General features: G+C 54.2%; 2 protein-coding genes across 2 annotated transcripts in view; one reads left to right on the top strand and one right to left on the bottom strand.

The window, feature by feature from the left end:
- Positions 1 to 18,826, top strand: part of Dnah17 (dynein axonemal heavy chain 17) — a 110,801-nt gene extending 91,975 nt beyond the window's left edge. The window contains 16 exon segments of the mRNA XM_035448176.1: positions 1,354 to 1,558; positions 2,272 to 2,436; positions 3,017 to 3,157; positions 3,568 to 3,738; positions 5,788 to 5,910; positions 6,499 to 6,692; positions 8,293 to 8,441; positions 10,350 to 10,477; positions 10,818 to 11,045; positions 12,374 to 12,565; positions 14,008 to 14,187; positions 14,817 to 14,999; positions 16,159 to 16,341; positions 16,639 to 16,782; positions 17,113 to 17,338; positions 18,418 to 18,826. Coding sequence (XP_035304067.1) covers positions 1,354 to 1,558; positions 2,272 to 2,436; positions 3,017 to 3,157; positions 3,568 to 3,738; positions 5,788 to 5,910; positions 6,499 to 6,692; positions 8,293 to 8,441; positions 10,350 to 10,477; positions 10,818 to 11,045; positions 12,374 to 12,565; positions 14,008 to 14,187; positions 14,817 to 14,999; positions 16,159 to 16,341; positions 16,639 to 16,782; positions 17,113 to 17,338; positions 18,418 to 18,665 — 2,860 coding nt within the window. The 3' untranslated portion in view covers positions 18,666 to 18,826.
- Positions 17,980 to 26,418, bottom strand: part of Pgs1 (phosphatidylglycerophosphate synthase 1) — a 34,807-nt gene continuing 26,368 nt past the window's right edge. The window contains exons 8-10 of the mRNA NM_001246708.1: positions 25,539 to 25,687; positions 21,146 to 21,271; positions 17,980 to 18,510 (exon numbers count right to left, since the gene is read on the bottom strand). Of these exons, the coding sequence (NP_001233637.1) occupies positions 21,152 to 21,271; positions 25,539 to 25,687 (269 nt within the window). The 3' untranslated portion in view covers positions 17,980 to 18,510; positions 21,146 to 21,151. The remainder of the gene's footprint in view (positions 18,511 to 21,145; positions 21,272 to 25,538; positions 25,688 to 26,418) is intronic.

Raw genomic sequence — 26,418 nt, 5'->3', positions numbered from 1 at the left:
AGATGGGGTCTCTCTGTGTAGCCCTGGCTGTCCTGGAACTCTCTCTGTAGACCAGGCTGGCCTCGAACTTAGAGATCCACCCGCCCTGTCTCCCAAGTGCTGGGATTAGAAGTGTGCACTACCGCCTGGTATGTGGCCCCCTCCACACACACACTTTTAATTCTAAGAAACATGATTGCAATAAAGCTGGCATTTCGAGGGCGGTTAACACATTTACCATGTTGTACAACTATCACCTCGTCGAATTACACATTTTAATCATCCCACAAGGAAACCCCTCACCCTACCCACACCCGCTAAGCGTCTTTCCATCCCTGTGGCTTCCGTTTGGTGCCTGGCTCTCTTTCCACTTGGTGTCACGTTGTCAGGGTCATGCATGCTTTAGCATCTGTGGTATCACACTCCTTTTCATGGCTGCATAATCTCCCAGTGACTGGATCTGCCACATTGAGTTGTTTTTATAACACAAAGAAAGTAAAAGCAACTCATAGTGCAGACAGGAGCCAACTGCCGGTGCTCTGGTGTGCTCAGAACGCCAGAATAGGAGTGGGGTGAACACCCTGATGTCTTGGGGTCTGATAAAGACCGGACTTGATTTGTTGACACCCAAGGACTGCAGGGGGCTGCCCCAAGAAGTGAGTTCAACCAGGGAAGAAGGGGGAGCAGAGCCTAGGAAGGGTGACCCACAGTGGTACACAACTCCAGGGGTGCTTGGCAGAGGGTAATTGGTGTTAGCACTCAAGCGTCTGTACTGGACCTGCCCTTGGGGTTCTGACAGGAAATACCGTCAGCTGCAGCCACTAAGAGCGCCACCTGTGCACATTCACCATGTTCCCTTTAAAAGCCCTGCCCGCCTCCCTTCATCTCTCTCTCTCTCTCTCTCTCTCTCTCTCTCTCTCTCTCTCTCTCTCTCTCTCTCTCTCTCTCTCTGCCTCACCTCTATCCCCCACCCCTCTCTGCCTCTCTTTTCTTCTGCTGCTCCTGTCCCCAGAGGCCAGTCTCCTCCCCTCCCCCACTTTTCCCATTCCCTTTTCAAAAAAAAAAAAAACAAAAAAAAAAAACATGAGCTCTCTCGTGCAGCTTTTTAAAATTACAACAATTGACACATGCGGTGTTCAGTGCTGACCATGAGGAGAGCTGGCTGTTCTTCCAGGCACTCAGCTAAGCGTGGGCTGCAGGCAACTTTATGAACGCCTGTGTAGACAAAGTGGCCACCAGAGGAAAGGATAGACATGGCCTCCAGTGGCCAGTGGCCTCCCTGGAGTGTGGGGAAGAGGCGAGTGGGCTGCCAGGCTAGGGTGCAAAGGGACCCTATGGTTAAACTTCCCCCTGCCTCTGCTCCTCACCTGCCAGGTTCATCAAGATTGGTGACAAGGAAGTGGAGTACCACCCCAATTTCCGCCTGATCCTTCATACCAAGTACTTCAACCCCCACTACAAACCCGAGATGCAGGCACAGTGTACACTCATCAACTTCCTGGTCACCAGGGACGGGCTCGAGGACCAGCTGCTGGCCGCAGTGGTGGCCAAAGAGCGCCCGGATCTCGAACAGCTCAAGGTGACTTGACTGCCTGTGACAGACATCAGCATGAGGGTCACCTTGGGCCATGTCTCTAAGCTCCCTCCCCATTCCCCGGCACTCTCCTCATCCAGCCCCTAACTCAGTTCCAAATCAACAGCCAATGCACTTAACACCAGGGGCTCATCGTCCTAAAGGTCAAAGCAGGTCCCCAGACCAGTTTCATGCTAGACCTGAGTTTGACCCCCTCCCCAAACCCAGAAAAGGCTGTCATGTACTTGTAATCCTAGGGCTGGGGAAGCAGAGACTCTCTGGGTCTAGGGAACTCTCTGGCCAGATAGCCTAGCCTAAAGGGCGAGCCCCAGATCCCCATAAGAGACTCCATCTTAAACAAGGTAAACTGAGCCTGAGGCTCTGGCTTTCACACATATATGCACACACGTGCATGCAGGAATGCACACATGGTCTGCAGAGGAGGTTATACACACCCAGCTGTGTATCAGCTGCTTCCCCAACTCTGCCTCAGCCACACACACACACACACACACACACACACACACACACACACACACACACTCTGTCACCACAGCAAGAGGCCTGACAGCCCGGAGTGGGGGATGGCACTTCCGTGGACGCCCTGCATGCTGGGTGTCATTTCTCCTGGGCCTCCACTCTAGACAGCCCTGGCAGCAGAGGTGAGACCAGGTCCCCGGCTAATGCTGCCCTGCCCCTGGTCCCTGCCACCTCTGTAGGCAAGCCTCACCAAATCTCAGAATGAGTTCAAGATAGTGCTCAAAGAGCTGGAGGATTCTCTCCTGGCCCGGCTGTCGGCTGCATCGGGGAACTTTCTGGGAGACACTGCCTTGGTGGAAAACCTGGAGACCACCAAGCACACAGCCAATGAGATTGAGGAGAAGGTAGGCCCAGCCTCTCAGGCCACCCAGCACACAGAAGGCTTGCAGCCTGCTGCATAAGTCCACCTGGGTGCCTGTCATGATTTCATGTGACTTGACTGAGAAGAAAGCCGTGATGAGGAACTATCTAGACCAGGTTGGCCTTTTGGGCGTGTCTGTGGGGGACAGGCTTGACAGGTAACTGACGTGGGAAGACCCAGCCCATTGTCGGTGGCACTATTCCCTAGACAGAGTCCCAAAGAGTGTAAGTAAAGAGAAAGCTAGCTGAGTATTTGCACAAACCAGCAAGCATTCGCCCTTCCTGTTTTTGGTTTTGAATTTGATGCTCGAAGTTCCTGCCTTGACTTCCCCACAGTAACAGGCTGTAGCCTGGAACCTCGAGCCAAATAAACCCCTTCCTCCTGCTAAATAACTTTTGTCAAGATATTTTATCAGGATAACAGACTGGGAGAGCCAGCGCCTTGCTGTCTGAAGACTCTCTGGGGGGCTTCGAAGGAATGAAGGGCTGGGACAGGGTGGGGCCCTCCTGTGAGTGACTTGTCTTCCAGGTAGTTCCCTCCAAGCCCCTTTTATCTGTTCCAAGGTCCAAGAGGCAAAAATCACAGAATCGAAGATCAACGAGGCTCGAGAGAACTACCGCCCAGCTGCAGCACGGGCCTCCCTATTGTACTTTATCCTGAACGACCTCAACAAGATCAACCCAATCTACCAGTTCTCGCTCAAGGTCAGGCCCACTGGGTGCAGGCTCTCACTCAAGGTCAGGCCCACTGGGTGCAGGCTCTCAGGTCAGCCACACTGGGTGCAGGCTCTCACTCAATGTCAGGCCCACTGGGTGCAGGCTCTCACTCAGGTCAGCCACACTGGGTGCAGGCTCTCACTCAGGTCAGCCACACTGGGTGCAGGCTCTCACTCAAGGTCAGCCACACTGGGTGCAGGTCCCTCATGGGAGCCCAGGTCAGATAGCACGTGGGGCAGCAGGAACCAGAGGGTGCTGGAGAAGCCTACTTGTGATGCCAGAGAAGAAGTTTCCTCCACCCCACCTCTCCCCAGTGCCCCAGTCAGAATTAGTCTGAAGCTGCCAGTGGCTGCAGCTATAGCTGCAGAGCCCCCAGGTTCACACTGGCCACTCCCCAGGCTTTCAACGTGGTGTTCGAGAAAGCCATCCAGAACACGATGCCTGCCGAGGAGGTGAAGCAGCGTGTCATGAACCTGACGGACGAGATCACCTACTCTGTGTTTATGTACACGGCTCGGGGGCTCTTTGAGCGGGACAAACTCATCTTCTTGGCTCAAGTCACCTTCCAGGTATCACACTGCCTTTGTCCTCAATCTGCTGTCCCATGCACCTGCAGCTGGGGGCTCCCAGGCTGTGCCGGGAGTGCAGATTCTCAGGAGCCCCATCCAGGCTGCATGCATGGATTCAGGCACACCAGCTCATGGCTACAAAGCCTAGGAGGACCCTGCATTTCCATCCCCCTGCCTCTGCTTCCCAAGTGCTGGTATTGCAGGTGTGCACCACCATACCTGGAATAAAACTCAGGGCTTCCCACATGCTGGGCAAACGCTGTGGACTGAGTCACACCCTGGCCTCCAAACGAGCTTTTAACCTGCTTCCCAGGCAATAGTAATGCCCGAGGTGTCTGGTGGGGGCCATTCCGGGTGCTATAATCAGGGACACCAGGGAAGCACCATGGGTGAAGGGAGGTTACAGAGACTTTGTACAGAGAAATCTCCTAACAGTTTATCAGTGCTGCGTAAGGGCACCTCTGCAAAGCCAGCCCTGGGCCCCTAGTGGTAGAAGGCGGGAAACCAACTCCCTCAAGTTGTACTCTGGCCTCCAACATGCATTGTTAGACACGCACGCACGCACGCACGCACGCACGCACGCACGCACGAAGAAACAGTAAAGGAATACATAGGTCCGGGGAAATGATTCAATCTAGCCTAATTTTCAAGCCCTAGCTCCCAGGGAGAGAAACTGTCTCAAAAAATAAGGTGGACAGTTCCTGAGAAATGAGCCCAGGCTTGACATCTGGCCTCCACTTGCATGTAATGCATGCACACAGGAGCATGTGTGCCCATTCACACGCACGCACGCGCGCACACACACACACACACAGATTCATAGCTATTCCGAGGAAGGACTTTTGCATACATGTGCCAGAAGTCCTGCTGAAAGGTTTGTGTTCTGTACAGTTGGCTAAACAGCCTGTCTCAGTAAGGCATGTAGCATGAGCTCAGAGACTGGGCGCTCAGGAAGCTGAGACAGGAGGAGCCCTTGAGCCAGGGAGTCAGCATCAGCTGTGAAACATAGCTAGGCCCTGGAAGGGAGGGAGGAAGGGAGGGAGGGAGGGAGGGAGGGAGGAGGAGGAGGGAGGGAGGGAGGGAGGGAGAGAGGGAGGGAAGGAGGGGAGGACATACAGATGGACTGAAGGAAGGATGGATGGGAAGAAGGAAGGATGGAAGGATGGAAGGATGGATGGAAGGATGGATGGATGGATGGATGGATGGAAGGATGGATGGATGGATGGATGGATGGATGGATGGATGGATGGATACAGATGGACAATAGCCTCAGTCCCTTTTGAAAGCACTGCCCAAGGAGACAGAACATTGTCTTGTGGTTCTGGGGACTGGAAAGACCAAGGTCCAGGTGTAGCATCTGGTATCAGCGTCTTGCTGGCATGAGAGAAGAGGACATGGTGGGCTCCCTTCATAATGAACATCTCCCCAAGATGGCACAATCTTTGTACTGCCTCCATGTCCTGACTGCCTATCAGCTGGCCCTGTATCCCACAACTGCTGTCCTGGGGGTCATGATCCCACTATAGGCCAGGTATGACAGTGCACCCCTTTAATTTTATCACTTAGGAGGCAGAAGCAGGCAGAGAGCTCTGTGGGTTCATATAGCCTGGTCTATATGAGCTCCAGGTCAGCCAGGGCTACATAGTGGACCCATGGACCCGCTATCTCTCTGTGTCTGTCTGTCTGTCTGTCTGTCTGTCTCTCTCTCTCTCTCTCACACACACAGATCCCAATGCAGGTTGCTTATGGAAGACATCTGAATTGCAGCACAGCTATCTACAATACACATTCCTGTAGCCTGGGACCTCCTTAGTAGATAGGGTGTTTTCTATTAGGCTGGTGGGAATGTTCTAGAACTAACTTGTATCTGTATACCCTTGTGAGTGTACTAATGCCACTTGCCTAATGCACTTTAGTGCGAGTAAAACGTGTTTTCTGTGTTTCACCCCAATGTAAAAAAAAACATGCAAAAACCAAAAAAAAAAAAAAAAAAAAAAAAAAGCAAGCAAACGAGAGCAGCACTTGAGCCCCAGGCCCCCCTGCCCACAGGTGCTGTCCATGAAGAAAGAGCTGAACCCCATGGAGCTGGACTTCCTCCTGCGGTTCCCTTTCAAGGCAGGCGTCGTATCACCTGTGGATTTCTTGCAGCACCAGAGCTGGGGCGGGATCAAGGTGGGTCCTTGAACTCAGTACCGAACCCCTTCCAACCAGGGAGGAGGACACCTGTGCTGCACAGCGGGTGACGGGGCCAGAAGGGTGGACACCAGCATGACCGCCGCTCACAGACAGCTCTGTGCTTGCATCATCAGTCTCCACTGGCCTGCTTAGGTCCAGGAGAGCTGCACCCATGGGGACCTGCAACAAGTCCCAGGCCACCCTGCGCCTGCTAGCATCCCTATGCCCTGCCCTGTTCTAGGTCTGGTCACTCCTCAGGTTCCCAGATTCGTTGCCAAGAGCCCTCAGGTCCCTGGTATCAGGTTTCAATCCAAAGGGACCTGAGGAAGGCAGTGGGCTGAGGTGGGATAGCCCTGACAACTCCCTCATTGGAGGGAAGGAGCCCCCAGGCCACATACACCCTCCACAGAAGCTTGACCTGCAGTTGACGGGAAGAATCGTTGTGGCCTTAATAACAGGTCACTCTGTCACCCTCCCCAGAGGCCTCCCTGAGGCCTCTCCCCAGGGTCCTCCAAGGGCCACCTGGGGACTGTGCCCACCTGACTCAGGACCTGTGTGGTCCCTGAAGTGCCGTATCTGATTTAGGCCCTGGCAGAAATGGACGAGTTCAAAAACCTGGACAATGACATCGAGGGCTCTGCCAAGCGGTGGAAAAAACTGGTAGAGTCAGAAGCCCCGGAGAAGGAGGTCTTCCCCAAGGAGTGGAAGAACAAGACTGCGCTGCAAAAGCTGTGCATGGTGCGGTGCATGAGGCCAGACCGCATGACCTACGCAGTCAAGTGAGCACGCCTCAGCACCCCCCTCGCCCCTGCCTCGGTTTACCCTGGAACTCAGTCTACCAGGGTCAGAGCTCAGTGGGGCCCCTTTGCTGTGGCAGGCCACTGGGTGAGGTGCTCTGACCTGAGAGAGGAGTTCCTTCTTTTATGTTTTAGCTGTGGTTGGTCTCAAGCACCCCTGGCTGACCCTAAACTCCAACTTACTATGTAGTTAAGGACTTGGAGCTTCTGATCCTCCTGTCTCTGCCTCCAGAGGGCTAGGATCACAGGTGTGTACCACCCACCCAGTTTTATTCGATGCTAAGGATCAAACCACAGGCCTAGTACATGCTTGGCAGGCGAAGACTGAAGGACATCCTCACCTAGGTTCTTGTTGACTCTTGGTGTCTCAGGGTGTGAGACAGCAGGACTGCTGGCCACACAGGCCGGTGTGGTGGGTCACTCTGTGACACAGGATGAGAAAGCAGGGTTTCCCACACTGGGCTCTAGAGTTGAAAGAGGAAAGGAAAAAGGAAAAAGAAAGGCCATCAGCGTGGGGGTGGGGGTGGGGGAGGGGAACGACATGGACACGACTCTCTGTGCCTAAATTTAGTGTCAATTAGATGCCAATCATTAAGTGAAGAGTTGTAATTTTAAGACCTGAGCCCTCCCAGGTGCAGGTTGGGGTTGGGCTAAGGATAGGGAGGGACTTAGCACAGGGGACCCCAGGGCCCAGGCTTTGATGGGCTCTTTCCCGCAGCCAGTACACAGCCAGGTCTCCTCAACCCCACTTACATCCCCACAGAACTCCCCTCTGGCAAAGCAGGGCCCTGACACAGTTTCCTCACTACTTGAGGCACTTTTCTGTTTTGTTTTTCTTGATTGGAAGAAGACAGGGCCAGGATCAGGACTTGGGAACAAGTCCACAGGAATACAGCCATGGTCCTGCTTTCAAAGCCGGCACTGGGCCAAAGTGCCTCACCAGCTCAGGAGACTTAGACTGTTAGCCACCTATGATGGAGGAAAACATGCAGACACTGAAATCCAAAGGTCACCCCCAAGCACTGGATGGCATGAGAAGACCACCCAAGGGATCGGGGAACTTCTGGGTCTGTGTTAGAAAGAGGGACTCTGGTGGCTCTAAAGCCACCTTCTGCACAGAGCTTGGTCCTCCCCTCAATATCCCACATAGACCTTGGAGTCCCTTCATGCCATTGCCTGGGATTGAAGGAGGAACACACTGCTGAGTAAGATAAGGACCCTGGTTCAAACGGGTAGAGTGCTTGCCAAGCATGCACCAAGCCCAGGGTTCACGCCCCAGCACTGCATAAACTGTGCACGGTGACACCCAGAAAACTGTAACTCCAGCACTTGAAAAGTGGAGGCAGGAGGAGGGTCATAGCCACATGGCAAATACCAAGTCAGTCTGGGCTACTGGACTACTCCAGGACCTGTCCCCCCCACCCCCCCCAAAAAAAAGTCAAGCGGCCACTTCCTTTCCCCTTGATCTCTTCAGAGCAAGTCCCCCCAGAGTGTCCCACCCACCCAGACCAACGCCACCCACTCAGCCTGGTCCTGAGCAGGGCCCAGCTGCCTGTGGTCCCACAGAGTATTTTCCCCTCAGGAACTTTGTGGAAGAAAAGATGGGCAGTAAGTTTGTGGAGGGCCGGAGCTTGGAGTTCTCCAAGTCCTACAAGGAGAGCAGCCCCTCCACGCCGATCTTCTTTATCCTGTCCCCCGGGGTGGACCCCCTCAAGGACGTGGAGGCCCTGGGTAAGCACAGCTGCAGAAGTGGGGCCCTGTGGAAGTGCGGTACAAATCCACAGAGAGAGACCCCAAACTCCCATGCATACAGCTAGACCAAAAGGAGAAACTGGCCAGGGGCGCTGCCGGGGTAGAGAAATGGCAAGCCTACCAGTGTGGGATGAGGAGCGGGAAGCAGAGGGGTCACTGTGTACCCAGGGTGGCCACGCATCTTCTAGTCTGAGACTGGGTCTGTCCCCAAAGGCTTAGAAAGGAGGTCCACTGATAAGCCTCCGCCCCGGCTAGTTCTGTGTCAGCCTGACGCAAGCTAAAGTCGTTTGGGAGGAGGAGACCGTGAGAAAATGCCCCTACCAGATTGGCTGCGGTCAAGCCTGTGGGGCATTGTCTTGGTTGGTGGTTGATGTGGGACTGTGGGTGAGGCGAGGCTAAGCTGGTGGTCGGGGTGCCGCAGGTAAGGGAGAGCATTGAGCGAGCCAGTGAGCAGGGCTCCTCCGCGGCGGCCTGTGCTCCAGTTCCTGCCCTGACTCCCCTCATGATGAACTGTGATTGGGATGTGAAAGCCAAATAAGCCCTTTCCTCCCCAAGATGATTGTGTTCATGCTGCCACCAACAGCCTCAGAAGGCCTAAGAGACCTTCCCATATGTATTCTCTCACAAGCAAAAACTGGAAACAGCCCTGCCCGGGTGACTTCTATCACAGCTAGGACCAAACAAACAAACAAAAAAGTAACTTTAAAAGGGGTTATTTGGGTACAGTTTGAGGGTTCAGGCTATTGTGACGGGGAAGTGACCACAGCAGGAGCCTCAGCTGAGGAAGCTGGTCACATTGCATCTGCAGTCAGGGGTTCGGCTCGCTTCTCCTTGGACCCCAGCCCATTGGATGGTACACTCAGGTTCAGGGTGAGCCTTCCTTCTTTTTTCTCATAGAAATATCTAGAAGGGAGGTTCTATATTGAATCTATACCCAGTCAAGCTGACAATCAAAATTGTCCACCACACACACACACTCACACACTCACACTCACACACTCACACACACACTCACACACACTCACATACACACACACTCACACACACACTCACTCACACACTCACACTCACACACACTCACACACACTCACATACACACACACTCACACATACTCACACACACACTCACTCACACACTCACACACACACACTCACACACACACACTCACACTCATACACACTCACACTCACACACACACACTCACACACACACTCACACTCACACACACTCACACACACTCACACACACACACTCACACACACTCACACACACACACACACACTCACTCACACACACACACATTCACACACACTCACACATACACTCACACACACTCACACACACACTCACACACACTCACACGCACACGCACACACTCACACACATGCACACTCACACACACACTCACACACACACACACACACACACACACGGATAGAGACAATGTAGCCAGATAGTCTATGAGCTGTTCCTCTGCCATGAACCAAGTCCACCCTAGTTCATGTACTTCATGGATGGAACTTGAAAGCGCAGGGCTCATGCAAGCCAGTGGCAAAGGTCTCAGAGTGTGTGACCCCATTTACATAAAATGTCCGTGACAGGTGGATCCACAGGCAGAGGGAGTGGAGGACAGTCACTGCTCAAGGTCACAAGACATTCTGGGGTGGTGATGGTGGTGCCAGAAGGACAGCTGCACAGCATGACTGGTTTCCCGCATGTCCCTGGGCCACACCTTTGCAGATGGCTGAAGCATGGTCATGTTACTGGATGTGTTTTCCCCACAATAAACAAGATGGGAGGTGTATGGTGTTCCTGGCTGTGGAACGCAGGGCCTGAACCACTGCTGTGAATCACCCCTGTGCTTTTCCTGTTTTTCCCCTCTTTAGGGAAAAGACTGGGATTTACCATAGACAATGGGAAACTCCATAACGTGTCCCTGGGTCAAGGACAAGAGGTGGTGGCCGAGAATGCACTGGACGTGGCTGCCGAGAAAGGTCACTGGGTCATTCTGCAGGTGAGGGGTCCTCTGACACCATGGCCATGTCACTGGGGAAGGGACAGAACCTCCCCCACCCTTCCTCAGCATGGAGCCTCTGCAGACTCCCCCCCCCCCCCGCCAGCTCCTAGAGGAGTTCCGGAGACCACGCTGTCCATGCCGAGAGCCCAGGGGGACAAGGGACAAGGTTCATCCCAAGGCTGAGTTTCAGGGACGCTCCTAACCAGCCAGGTCAAACAGGGTTGGCATAGGGCAGCCAGAACCTTCCTGGGTGTTGCTCAGGGTGCTGTTAAGGGGCGTGGCTGTGCTGGGGTGCAGCAGGGGTCCACCCAGGCCTGAGGCAGGCTCCCCGCTGCAGAACATTCACCTGGTGGCGAGATGGCTGAGCACCCTGGACAAGAAGGTGGAGCGCTTCAGCTCCGGCAGCCACGAGGACTACCGGGTGTTCATCAGCGCGGAGCCCGCCCCCACCCCGGAGGCACACATCATCCCCCAGGGCATCCTGGAGAACGCCATCAAAATCACCAACGAGCCACCCACGGGCATGTACGCCAACCTGCACAAGGCCCTGGACCTTTTCACTCAGGTAAGGAGGGAGAGACCGCGTGGCTCTCCCCAGCCAGGCAAAGGAAACAGGCCCTGAGGCCAAGACTTGCATCTGAGTTCCAGAGATTTCTCCATCCCTGCTTCCTACATACACCTCACCAGCACACTCACACACGCAAGTCACACTAAAGTATGTCCCCGAAGACTGGGCAAACTCGCCCACTATCCCACCCCAGCCGCCCCCAAAAAGCCATGGTCACAGCATGGCCTCTGATCAGCCTCAGGACCCTGTCAGTTGGCAGGTCAGCCTGTCATTACCAGTGGTTCCTGAGACACACACACACACACTCACACATACACACACACACACACACCTACCCAGAAAGATACTCCCGTATCTCACTTAATACACGAACTATGAATCCTCTACAAACCATTCCCAACCTGCTTTCAAAGGGCACGCCACCATCAAAGTGTGACTGTTAGACAGCTGAAGGTAAAAAGCACATGGCAGTACAGGGACAACTGATGGGAAGCCGGTGACCTAGGCTGGCAGATGACAATCCGGTGAGGAGTGTGGCTGTGCTCCCTGGACATGGGAAGCACACAGGACGATGCTATCCGATGGTCGAGGCTATCCTCCTCCCTCAGTGCACAGGGTGGTGATGAACACCGCAGGCCACACACAACTGAAGCACACGGTCAGCTCTACTCTGGCGGAGGTCTGTGGGTGGCAGATGGGTGGGACACCATGGGGCAGGGACAGGGGGCCTTTGCCTGCAGCCTCTCGGGCACTGGCACTATAGGTCCACTCCAGCGCATGGCCACCATCTTTTTAATAAATAGGAGTACACTAAGAGCATGATTAAAAACTAAATTGGAGGGCCAGTGAGGGAGATTGTCACCAAAAATCGTGATAACTTGAGTTCCATGCCTAGAATCTACAAGTGGGCATGCAGGATGCAGAGAACTGACTCTGACCTACACACTCACACTCATGCGTGTGTACACACATCCACACACCACGGCACACACCTTCACAGAACACTAAGTTTATATATTAATGGTGGCCATGCATGTAACCTCAGCGTCCACAAGACCAACACAGGATTGTGAGTTCCAGCCAGCCTCGTATGTGACAAGACCCAAAGACAACCACAAAATGTATATCACACAGGAAAACACATAAGCCAGGAACACCGTTGTGTGGATTTCCTGGGGAAATAACCCTGCATTGCCCTCCCTGGGTCTTCAGATGCCCCCCCCCCAGGGCTGCTGTAGGGGAGCAGTTGGATGGGGTCAGTCAATGCTGGCAGAGACAGAGCTGAGGCCATCGTCCCTCCTGGCTTCCTCTTGTCCACCTGACAGGACACCCTGGAAATGTGCACCAAGGAGATTGAGTTCAAGTGTATCCTCTTCGCCCTGTGCTACTTCCATGCCGTCGTAGCCGAGAGGCGCAAGTTTGGTGCCCAGGGCTGGAACCGGTCATACCCCTTCAACAATGGGGACCTCACCATCTCCATCAATGTGCTCTACAACTATCTGGAAGCCAACCCCAAGGTGAGCTCAGATCCCCGGCACCCACATAGTGAGACATGGTGGTCCACACCTATAATTTCAGCACTCCTACAGAGAGAGACAGGATGCTCCAGAAATTGGAGCGTCGGTTAGCCTGGGGTACACAGTAGTAAAGAGATCCTGTCTCAAACAAGGTGGTCCTCTGACCTCCACACCAACTCCACTGAACGTGCTGGCCCTCACACGCACAAGCTTACCAGCTTACACATGCACAGTGCACACCTCTCTCACAAACACACGATTCTTTAAAATGAGAATTCAGAGCACACTTGTGTTTTAAGTGAAAGTTCACAAAACTAAGTCATATAAATGGTTAACTAAGTCCAATAATTTCACCAAAACTCCACCAAAAGCTCTCAGGCAGGGAAAGGTGGTGGTTACAGAAATGCCACCACCCCTGGGAAAACGGCACGTGTGTAAGCTGCGGTCGGCTGAGTGGGCGTTGAGTCCTATGGCAACACTGCTCTCATAGCAGCTCCGAGAGTCGGGGTGACGACTCACCTGTCACACGTCAGGGATCCTCCAACTCTGTGTGTCAAGTGGCTGCCAGCAATGAAATCATGCAGACACAGATTCCTGCACTCCCTCCCTCAGGTTTCTGTGGGCAGCAGGAACAGGCCACACACCAAAGCGCCTGGCTCTGTAGATAAAGGGACATGTGAACCAGGCTTTGAAAGATCATGCTTGTCTCGGCCAGTGATTTAGGGTGAGGGACAACGTGGGACTGAGCAGAGGGTAGGCTAAAGGGAAACAAGAAGACATAGGGTGGAAAGTCCATCCAAGCCAATGGGAGAGCCGGTGCCGAACTGTGAGTGCACACATCTCTTCAGGAAGCCCAGGGAGCCAAGGCTCTGGCTGGACTTGCTGAGCACCCAACTCCCACAGAGACCTGAACAGCTCCACAAGGGACAGCTACTTCCTGGTAGAGGGTTACTAAATAAGCAGAGGCCACAGCAGTTCCAGATGGGCCAGGTGGCCCACTGGTCCATATTAGACACGTAACTGACTGGACTTGTGGGCGATGGAAGATGTGGGGGTCGACACCAACTCTCATGAGCAGAACCAAACTGCTGTATGGAACTCAGACTAATGGCTGAGGCCAGGGAACCATGACACCAGGGCACCAGCAGAGGAGCCCGCCCTCAAGACGTCCCTGTGAAGGAGGAAACGAAGCTCAAGGCAGCCTAAAACCATAGCCAACGCAGAGTCTCAGAGGCACTAGCCCGAGACTCAGGTACTGAGGTTCAGGAGTGGAAAAAGATGACCGTTGGCAAGTAGGTGGTCACAGGTGACCCCAACGGAAGGCAGCCCGGGAGCAGGCGCTGCTGAGCTATCTTACCTCACTGACAGAAACACACGAATGAACGAACGACAAAATTTGGGGGTGGGGCACTCCTCACGTTCCGCCCCCTCCCCCTTCTAAGGTGCCCTGGGATGATCTCCGCTACCTTTTCGGTGAGATCATGTACGGAGGCCACATCACGGACGACTGGGACCGCCGGCTGTGCAGGACCTACCTGATGGAGTTCATCCGTGTGGAGATGCTGGAGGGGGAGGTGCTGCTGGCGCCGGGGTTTCAGATCCCCCCCAACCTGGACTACAAGGTAGGGAAGGGGCCCCGCGTGGGGGCTCACCCACACCCCAAAAGCCCTATCGTGTGCCAGGGGTGTGGACAATTGGGGCAGAGTGCTTGCTTAGCCTGCATGGAGCCCTGGGTTCCATCTCCCAGCCCTGCCTGAATAAACCTATCACGGTGGCCTGCAACTGTAACATCATCCCAGCACTGAGGAGGGCTGATCCTGGGAGTTCAAGGTAGCAAGTGAGTTTGAGGCCCACCTGAGCTACAGGAGACCCGGTCTCAAAAACAACAGAAATAGCCTATCAGTTACCAAGCAAGAATCCAGGTACCCAAAACAAGGAGTGGCAGGTGTGGCCCTGAGAAGGGAGGTGGGAATGAGTGCCATCACATCTGGGGAAAAGAGTAGGTGACTATCAGGACTGAATGCTGTTAAGAAATGCCTAGAACCTGGGCGGCGGTGGCGCACACCTTTAATCTCAGCACTCAGAGGGCAGAGGCAGGCAAATCTCTATGAGTTGGAGGCCAGCCTGGTCTACAGAGCAAGTTCCAGGACAGCCACACAGAGAAGTCCTGTCTCAAGGTGAAAAAAGAGAGAGAGAGAGAAATCCCTAGAAGACAGTGGACCCCAATCGCCCATAAACCACCCTTTTCCAGGGCTACCATGAGTACATCGATGAGAACCTGCCCCCCGAGAGTCCTTACCTGTACGGCCTGCACCCCAACGCAGAGATCGGTTTCCTGACGGTCACTTCAGAGAAGCTGTTCCGCACAGTCCTGGAAATGCAACCTAAAGAGACAGACTCGGGGGCAGGCACGGGGGTGTCGCGTGAGGAAAAGGTACGGGGGCGGGCACGGGGGTGTCGCGTGAGGAAAAGGTACGGGGGCGGGCACGTGAAAAGGTAGGGGCACGGGGGTGTCGCGTGAGGAAAAGGTACGGGGCGGCACGGGGGTGTCGCGTGAGGAAAAGGTACGGGGCGGGCACGGGGTGTCGCGTGAGGAAAAGGTACGGGGGCAGGCACGGGTGTCGCGTGAGGAAAAGGTACGGGGGCACGGGGTGTCGCGTGAGGAAAAGGTACGGGGGCAGGCACGGGGGTGTCGCGTGAGGAAAAGGTAAGGGCTGGCCATGTCCCCAGAGAGGGACAGGCAGGGCCTAGAGCAGGAGGAGGCACAGTGCAGCCCTGACTGGGGGGGGGGGGGGATGCGTGGGCAGCTTGTTGAGCTGGGCACACTCTGTCCCCCAGCCTTGGGAACTACAAATTCTAGGGCCAGGGTGTGGTCTATAACTGGCGGTAGACATCACTGGCCTATCACCTTGGGCACAGAACTGTGGGGTGCAGCAAGTTGGCTCCCCTGGGACAAGGAGCTCAGAGGACAGTCCGGGCACAGATAGTCAGAACTGTGTCGGCTCCTTCGCCCGGCTTGCGTTGGCGGCACCCCGAGGCTCTAGCACCTTCCCCACTTTGTCTTACATCATGGGAAAGATAGTCACACCTCAGCTACGCTTGGGGCTAAACAGTAAGCAGGCCAAAACTGCAGTCAAAAGTCCCTACTTGCAATTCAGGGTCTGGAATTTTTACTGACCTAAGGATTGAAACCAGAAGTCTACTGTTGAGCCAGGTGTGGTGTGCACACCTATAATCCCAGCACTCCAGAGGCTGTGAACAGTCTCAAGTTCAGGGCCACACTTGGTGGATGGTGGCAGATGACCGTCATGCACCTGTGTGTGTGTGTGTGTGGGGGGGGTGATAGGACAGTCCCACAGAGGGCTCAATGAGCCCTGTGGCCACTAGGGCAGGGGACAAGAAGCTGCAGCATTCCTGCCTGATGTCCCCACAGCCCTGTTTCTGACTACCCCACCCTACCAGCCTCTTCCCTCGAACTCAGGTCTGTGAACTCAGGTCTGAGCACACACCGCCTCCACCCCCAACTCCCCCTCCGCGCCATGCTGCTGGGTGAATACTGTACTAACCAGAGTTTGCCTGGCACTGGCTTCCAGGTTAAGGCTGTACTGGACGAGATCCTTGAGAAGATTCCAGAGACCTTTAACATGGCTGAGATCATGGCCAAGGCGGCTGAAAAGACCCCCTATGTGGTTGTCGCCTTTCAAGAATGTGAAAGAATGAACATCCTCACCAATGAGATGAGACGCTCGCTGAAGGAGCTGAACCTGGGGCTGAAGGTAAACACCGTGTGTTGCATGTGCAGGAGTCGTCCAGGGCACAGGCTAGTCAGCAGAGAACAGCAGCAGCCTGGCCCCGGGAGACTGCTGGGTGACTGACTCTTGTCTAACCCCTCCCTTCCCTGGTCTGTAACCCTGCGCCCTCCAAGTACAGGCCATGGGGGTTGGCTATTGCCCGGCCGTGATCTCTGGAGGTGCCACAGAGAGCCATGCCGTGCTGGCAACTTGGGGCATCCAGTGAGGGATCTTCCCTATCCTGACCACACCCATCCTCCAAAACCTGACACTGTCCCTTAGGGTGAACTGACCATCACAACAGACATGGAAGACCTGTCCACGGCTCTGTTCTATGACACTGTGCCTGATACATGGGTGGCCCGGGCCTACCCCTCCATGATGGGCTTGGCAGCTTGGTACGCCGACCTGCTGCAGCGAATCAGGGTAAGTCACAGGACCCTGGAGCCTCAGTCTCCAGCAGCCACTACTGCAAGCAGGCAGGACGGCCTGGCTCAGCCCCTCAGACCATGCAGCATGACTTCCCAAGGAGGGAAACAACAGAAGTGAGCGCAGAAAGCTCAGGAGAGCTCCACAGGGAGGAGCCCCCTCTCTCTATGCAGCAAGGGCCAGAGCAAAAGCTGCTTCTGGGCCCCAGGTTACTGTCCAGTATCAAGCCGTTCCCTCAGGGAAGGCTGCAGGCTCTCAGCCTCAGCCGAGACCCCTCCCCTTCCTTGGTTTCTTTCCTTCAGCAACTAACTCAACTTTTCCTCCCAGGAGCTCGAAGCCTGGACAACAGACTTCGCCCTGCCCACCACTGTGTGGTTGGCTGGGTTCTTCAACCCCCAGTCATTCCTCACTGCCATCATGCAGTCCATGGCCAGGAAAAATGAGTGGCCCCTGGACAAGATGTGTCTGTCTGTGGAAGTGACGAAGAAGAACCGAGAGGACATGACTGCTCCTCCCCGAGAGGGCTCCTACGTGTATGGGCTCTTCATGGAAGGTAACAGTCTGTCAGGAAGCTTCCCGAGCGGCTCCCACTGGGCAAGCCTGGGGCGGCGGCCGAGGGAGGGTAGCACGTGGAGCCACCCTGAGCTCCAGAGGGGACTGGCAGGCAGAGGCCTAGAACAGAAGCCCATTCCAAGCTGGGCAGGCATGGTGTGCCTGCCTAATTCAGCACCTGTGAGGCCGAGGCTAGAGGACTGCTGAGAGTCCATGGGCAGTTAGAAAGATACACCTCGTCCCAGCCAGCCTGGGCTCCACCAAGAGCATTAGTGTGCAGACCATTTCAACAGTTTAGACAGGATGAAGAATGGGGCCTCCAGGGCCTGTGGACTGCCCATCAGCCAGCACTCCTGAGGCTCCCCCAAGCAAAGGCTTCAAGGAAGGCGGCCAGCCAGGCTGCCCACCAAACCAGGACAGTGGGAGAGTAGATGGGTGGAGGTGCCCATTAGAATCCACTTCCTAGTCACCTAGGCAGGCAAGAAGGCTGTGTGCTCAGAACCACTCCAGCCAATTCCATCTATGTTCTGTGAGGAGCAGGCCGGCTGAGGCTCCACACACCCCTGTCCATGTTTACTGTGGAATGTCACTCAGGATACATGAACACCACGGGACAGGACGAGAGACGACAGCAGTCGGGTTAAGGGCAGATAGTGTTTATATAGGCATATACATACATTATATATATAACTTATTCCCTATGTACACAGGGTAGATATTCATTACACGGGAACGATCGGGAAGGGGCAATGCTGGAATCTTCAGCCTCCGTCAGTTTTCTGCCGCTGACATTCAGAAGGCTGAGATGGGCCTCTGAAGAGACGCGGCCTCAGAGCCATTACGACATGCGGTCACCTCTGAGTCCTTGGTTCATACCCCATGTTTGGCATTTTCGGCCCCTGGCACCTGGCCTGAACACTTCGGGGCTCCCCCTTCACTGGCCCATCTCTGAAAAGCCTGGGGAGGTTGGAGGCCAGGCCTTCCTCCCTGCTGGTGGCTCCCTTATTCATGGTCAGCACGCCCAACATCGCCTCAGCCTCCCGTAGGTCACCCAGACCGTCAGTTACATTGTCCCCACAGGAGCTCGCTGGGACACCCAGACCGGAGTCATTGCAGAAGCACGGCTGAAGGATCTCACACCAGCCATGCCTGTCATCTTCATCAAGGCCATTCCTGTGGACCGAATGGAGACCAAGAACATCTATGAATGCCCTGTGTACAAGACGCGCATCCGAGGCCCCACCTATGTCTGGACCTTTAACCTGAAGACCAAAGAGAAGGCAGCCAAGTGGATCCTGGCAGCGGTGGCATTGCTGCTGCAGGTGTAGCTGCCAGCCCAGCCCTGTTTGGTTCCAATCGGAAACCCAGCCTTACAACTGTCGTTTTACAGGAACTGACAGCAACTTTTTTTTTTCACTTCTTCCAAACCCACTGCACCTGGACTGTACAGAGGGCAGAGGTGGGTGGGGGCACAGATTAAAACAATTGTGGTCAATATGCCAGTCTGATTGCACTCAGGGAAGCCCGGATTCCCAGCAGCTCAGAGCAAACATCCTGGGAACCAAACCCTAAATCCTGACTTCCAGGGAGGAGTGAGCTTTATCTCCTGCCCCTGCAGGTGGGGTTAAGGTGCGGCATTCACCCTCACTGACACTATACACAAAGCCCCACAGCCAGGGCCCAGGAGCTCCCTCTGCATCGCAGCGTCCACACTGAACGCTCAGGAACAAGAGCACCTAACTTATTAACCTCAACAATGCCTCTTCCCTAAACTGTCCCAGCACCACAACAAGCAAACCATGACACTGGTGCCACCATGCACACTACACAGCCATCCTTTCCCCACAGAAGACACGCACACAATACAGTGAGAGCAGGAGCCACTGTTACCACGCTGTTCTCTGGGGTCATGGGTTTCTCCTAAGGAGCGGCATTCTAGGGTAGCAACCCCACGCAGCCTCAGTCTGCCCCCTTCACTCCTTGCAGGTGAGTGTGCACACGTCCCCGGAAATGGGAATGCTCCAACTAACTGTGGGCTACTCAGTGGTTTTTCCACCTAACACACACCCTGGTAACCAAATAGCCAGCAGACTCATTCGCACAGTAAGCCCCGCAGTGCAGATGCTGGGCATGCAGCCGAGTGACCAGTCAGTCGTCAGGGAGACAGACAGACAAGAGGGGGATGGGAAATGGCCAGCCGAGCCTGTAACTCCGCAAAGGGACACAAAGGGACGTAGGCCTCCCAGCAACTGTCTACCCCAGCTCATCTGACTTCTGCGAACACAGCCCTGATGCCTGAGCCCCAAATAGGGACAGAGGAGTTTGAGGCCAGGCCTAATTACTGGGCAACTGCCTCTGCTGGCCAGGAGAGGTCACTGCAGCCCCAGCAGATTGCACAGCCTGCAAAGCTCCAGGTAACTTGTTCCAATCCCTGGTAATAAGCACAAATGAGTTTTTCCAATTTTGCCTTTGGAGCCTGAAATAAAACATTCTCCACATACACAAACTGTCACCAAACTTCCCAAAGGCCAAGTTACCTACAAGGATTTGGAACAAAGTCCTGGTGTCAGGGTTAGAGAGCTGGATCAGCAGAGCAAGAGGGAGAACCTACCCAGGATTCCCAAAAGCCTGAGCAGAAACAAAGGGATGGGGGGGGGGTGTCAACCTAGTGCTGCTCACTCTGCCAGCAGAAAATGCAGGGAAGCAGGTGTGTGTAAGCCAGCATCTCCAGACAGGTCCTGTGGCTGGCTGTGTCAGTCGGCCCTGGGTCGCAGTCCTGAAGGCAGCACTGCTCTTTCTTACTAGCAACAAAAAGCAACAGTCCTGTGGAAGGCTAGGTATTCCTGACAGTCAGCCAGCCATGGCTGTTTTAGATCTCACTGCTGCGGGTGGAGGGCGCCTCCACAGACTGCTGTGTCAAGACCCAAAGGTTGTTCTCTGGACACCAGGCTGACCTGGGGAGGAGGTAGGCAAGCGGGCTCCTTTCTATACATGCCTAGGACATGTGCACTGGAGGTGGCCCGTTGTGAGGCAGTACAGCAAATGTGAACCAGCACATGGATTATAAGCTGAGACCTGACCAGGTGGGGCGGCGCACACCTTTATAACCCAGCACTGGAGGCAGAGGCAGGAGGATCTCTGAGTTCCATGCCAGCCAGGGCTAGTGAAACAAAGCTGAGGCAAAGAAGGGACAGAAGAAGGGACAGGAGCAGGAGAAACAAAGATCCAGAGACAGATTCCTGGAGTCTAGCGACCCTGCCGAGGTCTGCACAGCATGGTAGCTCAAGTAAGGCCACCAGACAGGACCACCACATTATCCCAGTGCTCAGGCTCCTAGGCACGCAGAGCATATCCCAAGGCCAACAGGGACATCCCAGCTGCCCCTCTGGCATCACACTAACATGCTGCACCTCAGGGAGACAGGTTGTCATGTGTCATCGTGTCCCGTACCACCCCAGCTCCTCCTCCCTTGAGCACAGTCTGCCATTGGGCCATGTCCAGCAAGAGCAGGGAAGGAAAGAACCTGCCCTCTGCCCCTTCCCCCAGGGCCTCTCTGGACCCCTGGGCAGGAACAGCAGAGAGGGGACAGAGGCCGCTGGCCCACCACAGGTGGCCTTAGCCTGGGGCAGCAGCGACAGCAGCAGCACCTGAGAGGAACAGCAGTTCAGGCGGCTGTCCACCAGCACAAATACTGCTCTGTCTGCAGCAAACCAAGGAAGCAGGGACAGACCAGGCCCCAGGGTCCCCTCAAGGTCCCTTGGAGCTCCAGCCTTTGGAAGGACTGGCCTGCTGAGTCCCCAGCACCTGCCTGTCCTCAGAAGAAGTTCTTGATCAGTGGGGTTACCATCTTCACCCACAGCTTCACCTGCCGACCTGGCTGCTCAAAGGTCGCAGAGGTCACCACGCTGGATCGCAAGTAGAGCTGCTCTTGCTCCTAAGGAAGAGAGAGACAGTTAGGCACTAGGTATGGGTCAGCCTGTGACTCCTCAGAGCTCCTGGCACAACAGTGACACCCACGAACGAGGCGGGTCAAGGACACCACCCACACAGCTTCCTGAGGATTGGCCAAGGGGCTCTATCTCTACATGCTAGCTGGGGGGGAAACTATTTTAGAAGTTTAACTTATACTAATTCATTTTGCAAGGGGTAAAGTAAAACAGGTCTAGGGTGATTTCCAATTAGGGACAGTATTAGCCCAGAACGTGCACAGACCTGGAGTTCCATCTCTAACACAGAAAAAGTGCCTCTTAACCAAGGCATCTTCCCATCTACTAAACTGCAGGCTACACTGTACTGTCAGTATCGGCCAACACTGCTGACGAAAAGTGACATTCAGCAGAGTCTACCCTAAGAGAGCACCCTGCACTCAGCCACACACTAAGATCTACAGACACTGTGGTCACATTTACAGTGGGTAAAGGCTGGAAACCACCTAAACATCCAACAATCACTCATCAATTAGCCCAGATGACAAAGCCATGTCAGACTGAAGTCACAGAGGAGAGCGATGGAACCCAGACATGAGGCATACAACTTACAGATGGTCCCTCAGAATCCACGAGCACTACAGACACCAAACCCTGCAGATGCTCCAGTTCCTCCATCAAACGGTGGCATGTACATCCTTGTGTACATCTGCTTTAATCTTTTTTTTTTTTTTTTTTTTTTTTTTTTTTTTTTTTTTTTTTTTTTTACAGTGTTGGCAACTGGGCCTAGAGCCTAGCACACACTAGTGAGCAAACACTCTACCCCTAGCTACAGCTCCAGTCGCCCCCGTGTTTTTGTTTTTTTAAACTCTAAGATAGGATCTCACTAAGTTACCTGGCTGACCCTGATTTTTCGATCCTGTGTCAGCTTCTGGAGTTGCTGTGATTACAGGCCTAAGCCACCTAGCCTGCCTCTCACATACACTTTTTTTTATGTTTGTCTCTGCACATAGATGAGTACATACATGCAGTACCCACAAACACCAGAAGAGGGCATCCAATTCCCTAGAGATGAAGTTACAGGCAGTTGTGAGCCTCCTGATGAGGGTGCTGAGACCCAAACTTGGGTCCTCTACAAGGGCAACACACACTCTGCTGTCCAGACCTGTCTCACTGACTTTCCAACTCAGGGTTATTTAAATCTAATACAGTTGTAAATATAAGATGTAATATATCCATGTCATATATGGTGTTACATTTCACTCTTCAGGGAATACAAGACAAACCAATGGTTGGCTCCTTGGACTGAGGGTCAGGCCTCCCCATAGGCTCCCAGAAAAAAGAATAATTCCAGGGAGTTCAATGAAGACAGTGTTTTCTGTTGCAAACCATGTTTAAACTTTCACCTTTAAAAGCAAGTTCTAGCCAGGCGGTGGTAATGCACACCTTTAACCCCCACACTTGGGAGGCAAGGCAGGTGGATCTCAGTGAGCTAGAAGTTTGAGGCCAGCCTGGTCTACAGAGCTAGTTTCAGGACAGCCAGGACTGTTACACAGAAACACTGTCTCAAAAACAAACAAACAAAAACAAAAAACCAAAAAAAAAAAAAAACAAAAAACACCAAGTTCTAAAACACACATGAGGACTAGTAGACAGCTGCTGGTGAAGGCGCTGACTGCCACCAAGTCTGACAACCTGTGTAGTAGGAGAGAACAGATTCCTTCAAGTTGTCCTCTGACCTCTGCATTCATGTGGCACGTACCCAGGTGCGTGTGTGCAGGCAAACACGCACTCGCGCTCGCACACAGGATAGGCGGTAATAACAAAGAGCACTAAGATGTATGTGTTTGCCCTCGATCACACGAGGTTGTGGGTGCTCTACAAGCGCTGTCCTCTTCTGCCCTCGCGTCCCTGAGCAGCCATTTGACATCAAGAGTCCCAGCACAGGAGCCCTGGCAAAGCCTCCCAGGGCCGGCATCACCCACAGGAAGGAACATGCTCCCAGCAGCTCCTCACCCAAGACACTGCACGTGTGTCTGAGGCTGCCCCACACAGGTGGAGACCCAGGGCCGCCTTCACCTCTCCCGCACACTTGTGACCTTCATCACCAAGGCAGTGCCCTAAAGCCATCGTCCACACCAAACTTTCACACTGTATCCCCTCTGATGGCTTTCCCATCGTGACGGTTCCACATGTCACGAACACCAAAGGTTCTATGGGCTGTGCCTGCAGAGAGGAGCCAGCTCTGGTCTGGGGGAGGGGCCTGGCTTGCAGAAGTCTCCACAGACCCAGCTCCAGCTCTGCTCTTTAGTAAACACCCAGCCAAGACCTCATTAAATTACCAGAAGTGCCTCGGTGTCCTCACAGACGCCACAACAGGGATGGAGAAGGAAGTCAGTTGGTAGGTCACAGTGCTGTGCAGGGAGTCTTTCTTAGGGCACAGTGCGAAGAAGCTGTGTCCTCTGAACACAGCCAGGAAGCTGTTTTCATTGTTTGACTACGGGGGAGGGGCCTTCCATTTTCAGGGCTCTATCGAAATAGACAGAGCCCTGCCCTGGGTCCCAAGAGAACTCCAGCAGGTCTTGCCTTCTGAGTGCAGGGACCACAGACTGCAGGGCTATAAGCTGGGGGCTGGCCATCAGCAGCACCACCTGGAGCAGTCAGACACTCAAGGGTCAGGAGGCCAGCTGCAGGCCTTAAAGTGTGCAGAAGCAAATGGAACCATCTAGAAACACATGTCTACACTTCACAGACCCTGAATCAATACGCATGTGTCACCACCTTCCCACCATCAAAAGCCCCTGGAGGTAGGTTTGGGAAGAAACTATCCCAAGTATGTCACTTGAGAAATCAGCTCAGACCACAACCAACCAGGCCTTTCTCACGATGCAGGATGTGGGCTTAGCTCCCCATCTCAGGAAGCGGGGTCTGGTTAACACTAGGATCCAGGACACAGGCTCACCCAAATCTCCCAGAACCCGTCCATGCCCGGGCCAGAATCAGTAACAGCTATCTCCATGGAGGCAGCTGTGCACACAGCTCCCTGCACCAGTGAGAATAGTCCAGGAGAGCCCATGGTTGAGCCACAGACTCATCTGTCCCCCACAGCCTGGCTCCAGGGCCACAGCTGCCCTGTTATGGGAAGCCCTCAAGCTGAGGGCTTCCCCAGTCATCTGCCATAAGCCTTTCTTCAGAAGGAAACTTGCTAGCACACCCAGTCACCACCCCACAGGGCATGGCTATTATCACTTCCTCTTGCCCAGTCACAAAGCCCTTACTGGCACCTGGCCCTCAGTGACAAGATTCCCAGACACAGTAGCAAGTCCAAAGAACAAAGCAATGTCCACTTCCTCACCCATCAGCAGCAAGGTCTTTGAGAATTCTGTAGCAGTGACTCCCAAACACTGGAGTCTAAAGTCAGGGTGGCTCAGCACATAAAGAGTAGTCCCACAAACCTGAGACCCAAGTCCAATCTGGAAACCCAGAGGTCAGTAAATTGACCTCTGACCTTACACAGGTATCAGGACACATGTGCATCACACTCACATACATCTCATACATAGAATAATATACACAGTTAAAAATTAATCCAAAAATTTCATCTGATCCTGGAAGCTAAGCAGGGTCGGGCCTGGTTAGAACTTAGATGGGAGACCACCTGGGAATACCAGGTGCTGTAGGCTTTATTTAAAAAAACAAAACAAAAAAAAACCCATCAAATAAAAGCCAATGGGTGGTGGTCCTAATGTCTGGCTGGGAACAAGGGCCCTGCATCCCAGGACCCCAGTGGAAATCTGGTCCAACTCACAGAGGATCTCCTGCAAAGTGCACAAGCTTCCAAGAGCAAAGCAGGGGGCTCTGAAGCCAGAGCCTGCTGCAGGAGAATTCACAGGGAACAACCATGCATGAATTCTCAGCTTTCTGTTGTCTGCTCCACAGGGAGGGCCAAAGTCATGGCCGACCCTGAGATTTAACCTCGCTTTTAGAAAAGGATGGACCCCATTCTGCAATAGCCATGTCCCAGTGAGGAAACGATAGTCTCTTCTGGAAGGGAAAGAGGGAAAGGCCCTGGGGCAGGATACAAGCCTATCCTGACAGTGTGACAGGCCAGGCCTGCCTGGCCTTCCAAGGCTCCTCTTAGACTCGAGGGACCCAGGGTCTCTGTCTCTGTCTCTCTGTTCAATCTCACTCACTGTCTAAACCGACAAAGGCAGGACAACAATGACACTGCACCGGCTGCATTCAGTGTGCCCAAGAACCCGCCACTTAACAAACCTGATGGAGCTGCTGCTGCAGGGCTCGGCTCTCCGTCACGATGGCAATCTGGGCTTCCAGGTCCCGGTGAACTGACCTGTACCCAAAATTAGGAGAGCCAATCAGCGTGAGGCAGGGCAGGCTGCTCCCTGCCAGGTACAGCCAGAGGCCTGCAGGAAAAGGAAATGTGCAGACAGGAAGTGAGCTCAGCATCTGCCAGGTCTTTACCACACACTGTCTCAACCTAGGAAGAAAGCAGCCAACAGGGGCGAGCTCCAGGGAGCTGGCTGAACCAGGTTTACCTGCCTGCCTGCAACCGCCAAGGTGCTCCAGACTGCTGAGTGCAAGGCCACTCCGCTCTCTGCCGCGTCTGCTGTGGCTCCTGTCCCTAGTAGGGTGCTGGCTCCTTTGAGGGAGTTTTGGTAATGCTCTCCCTGAGGTCTTCTCTGACAACCCTGTCCCTAACTGCTCCCTGGGCCTCTCTCCAGGAAGGCCACTAGTCCCAGCTTTTCCAATTGCCTGTGGGCTGGAACCTGCCATCCTTCCTGGGAACCCTGAACAAAGAGGCAGGTGGGCTCTGCCCTATGTAACCAGCAGAGGTGGCTGCCACATGGGGTGCAGAGGCATTTGGTAGGACCAGCTCTGCCTACATTCAGGACATCCACCTTTTCTGCCTCAGGACACCCGGGAGGTTATCCACCCTCTAATTACCATCTGCATCCCATAGAAAAGCACTGATGAAGTGTCACACTGCACGTGGGGACATTTCTGTAATGAAGGCCCTGGGTTCTAGCAGAATCTGGAGTGCCACTAGGTGTGCCCATGGCAGGACCCGTTCTACACCCTTTTCATGCTCTCAAGGTCCAAGGGTTCATAGCCCAGCCACAGACAGAAGAGTCCT

Source organism: Cricetulus griseus, chromosome 7 (assembly GCF_003668045.3).
Source record: "Cricetulus griseus strain 17A/GY chromosome 7, alternate assembly CriGri-PICRH-1.0, whole genome shotgun sequence".
NCBI lineage: Eukaryota > Metazoa > Chordata > Mammalia > Rodentia > Cricetidae > Cricetulus > Cricetulus griseus.
Note: the sequence above shows the minus strand (reverse complement) of the source record. Positions and strands in the feature narration are given on the sequence as shown.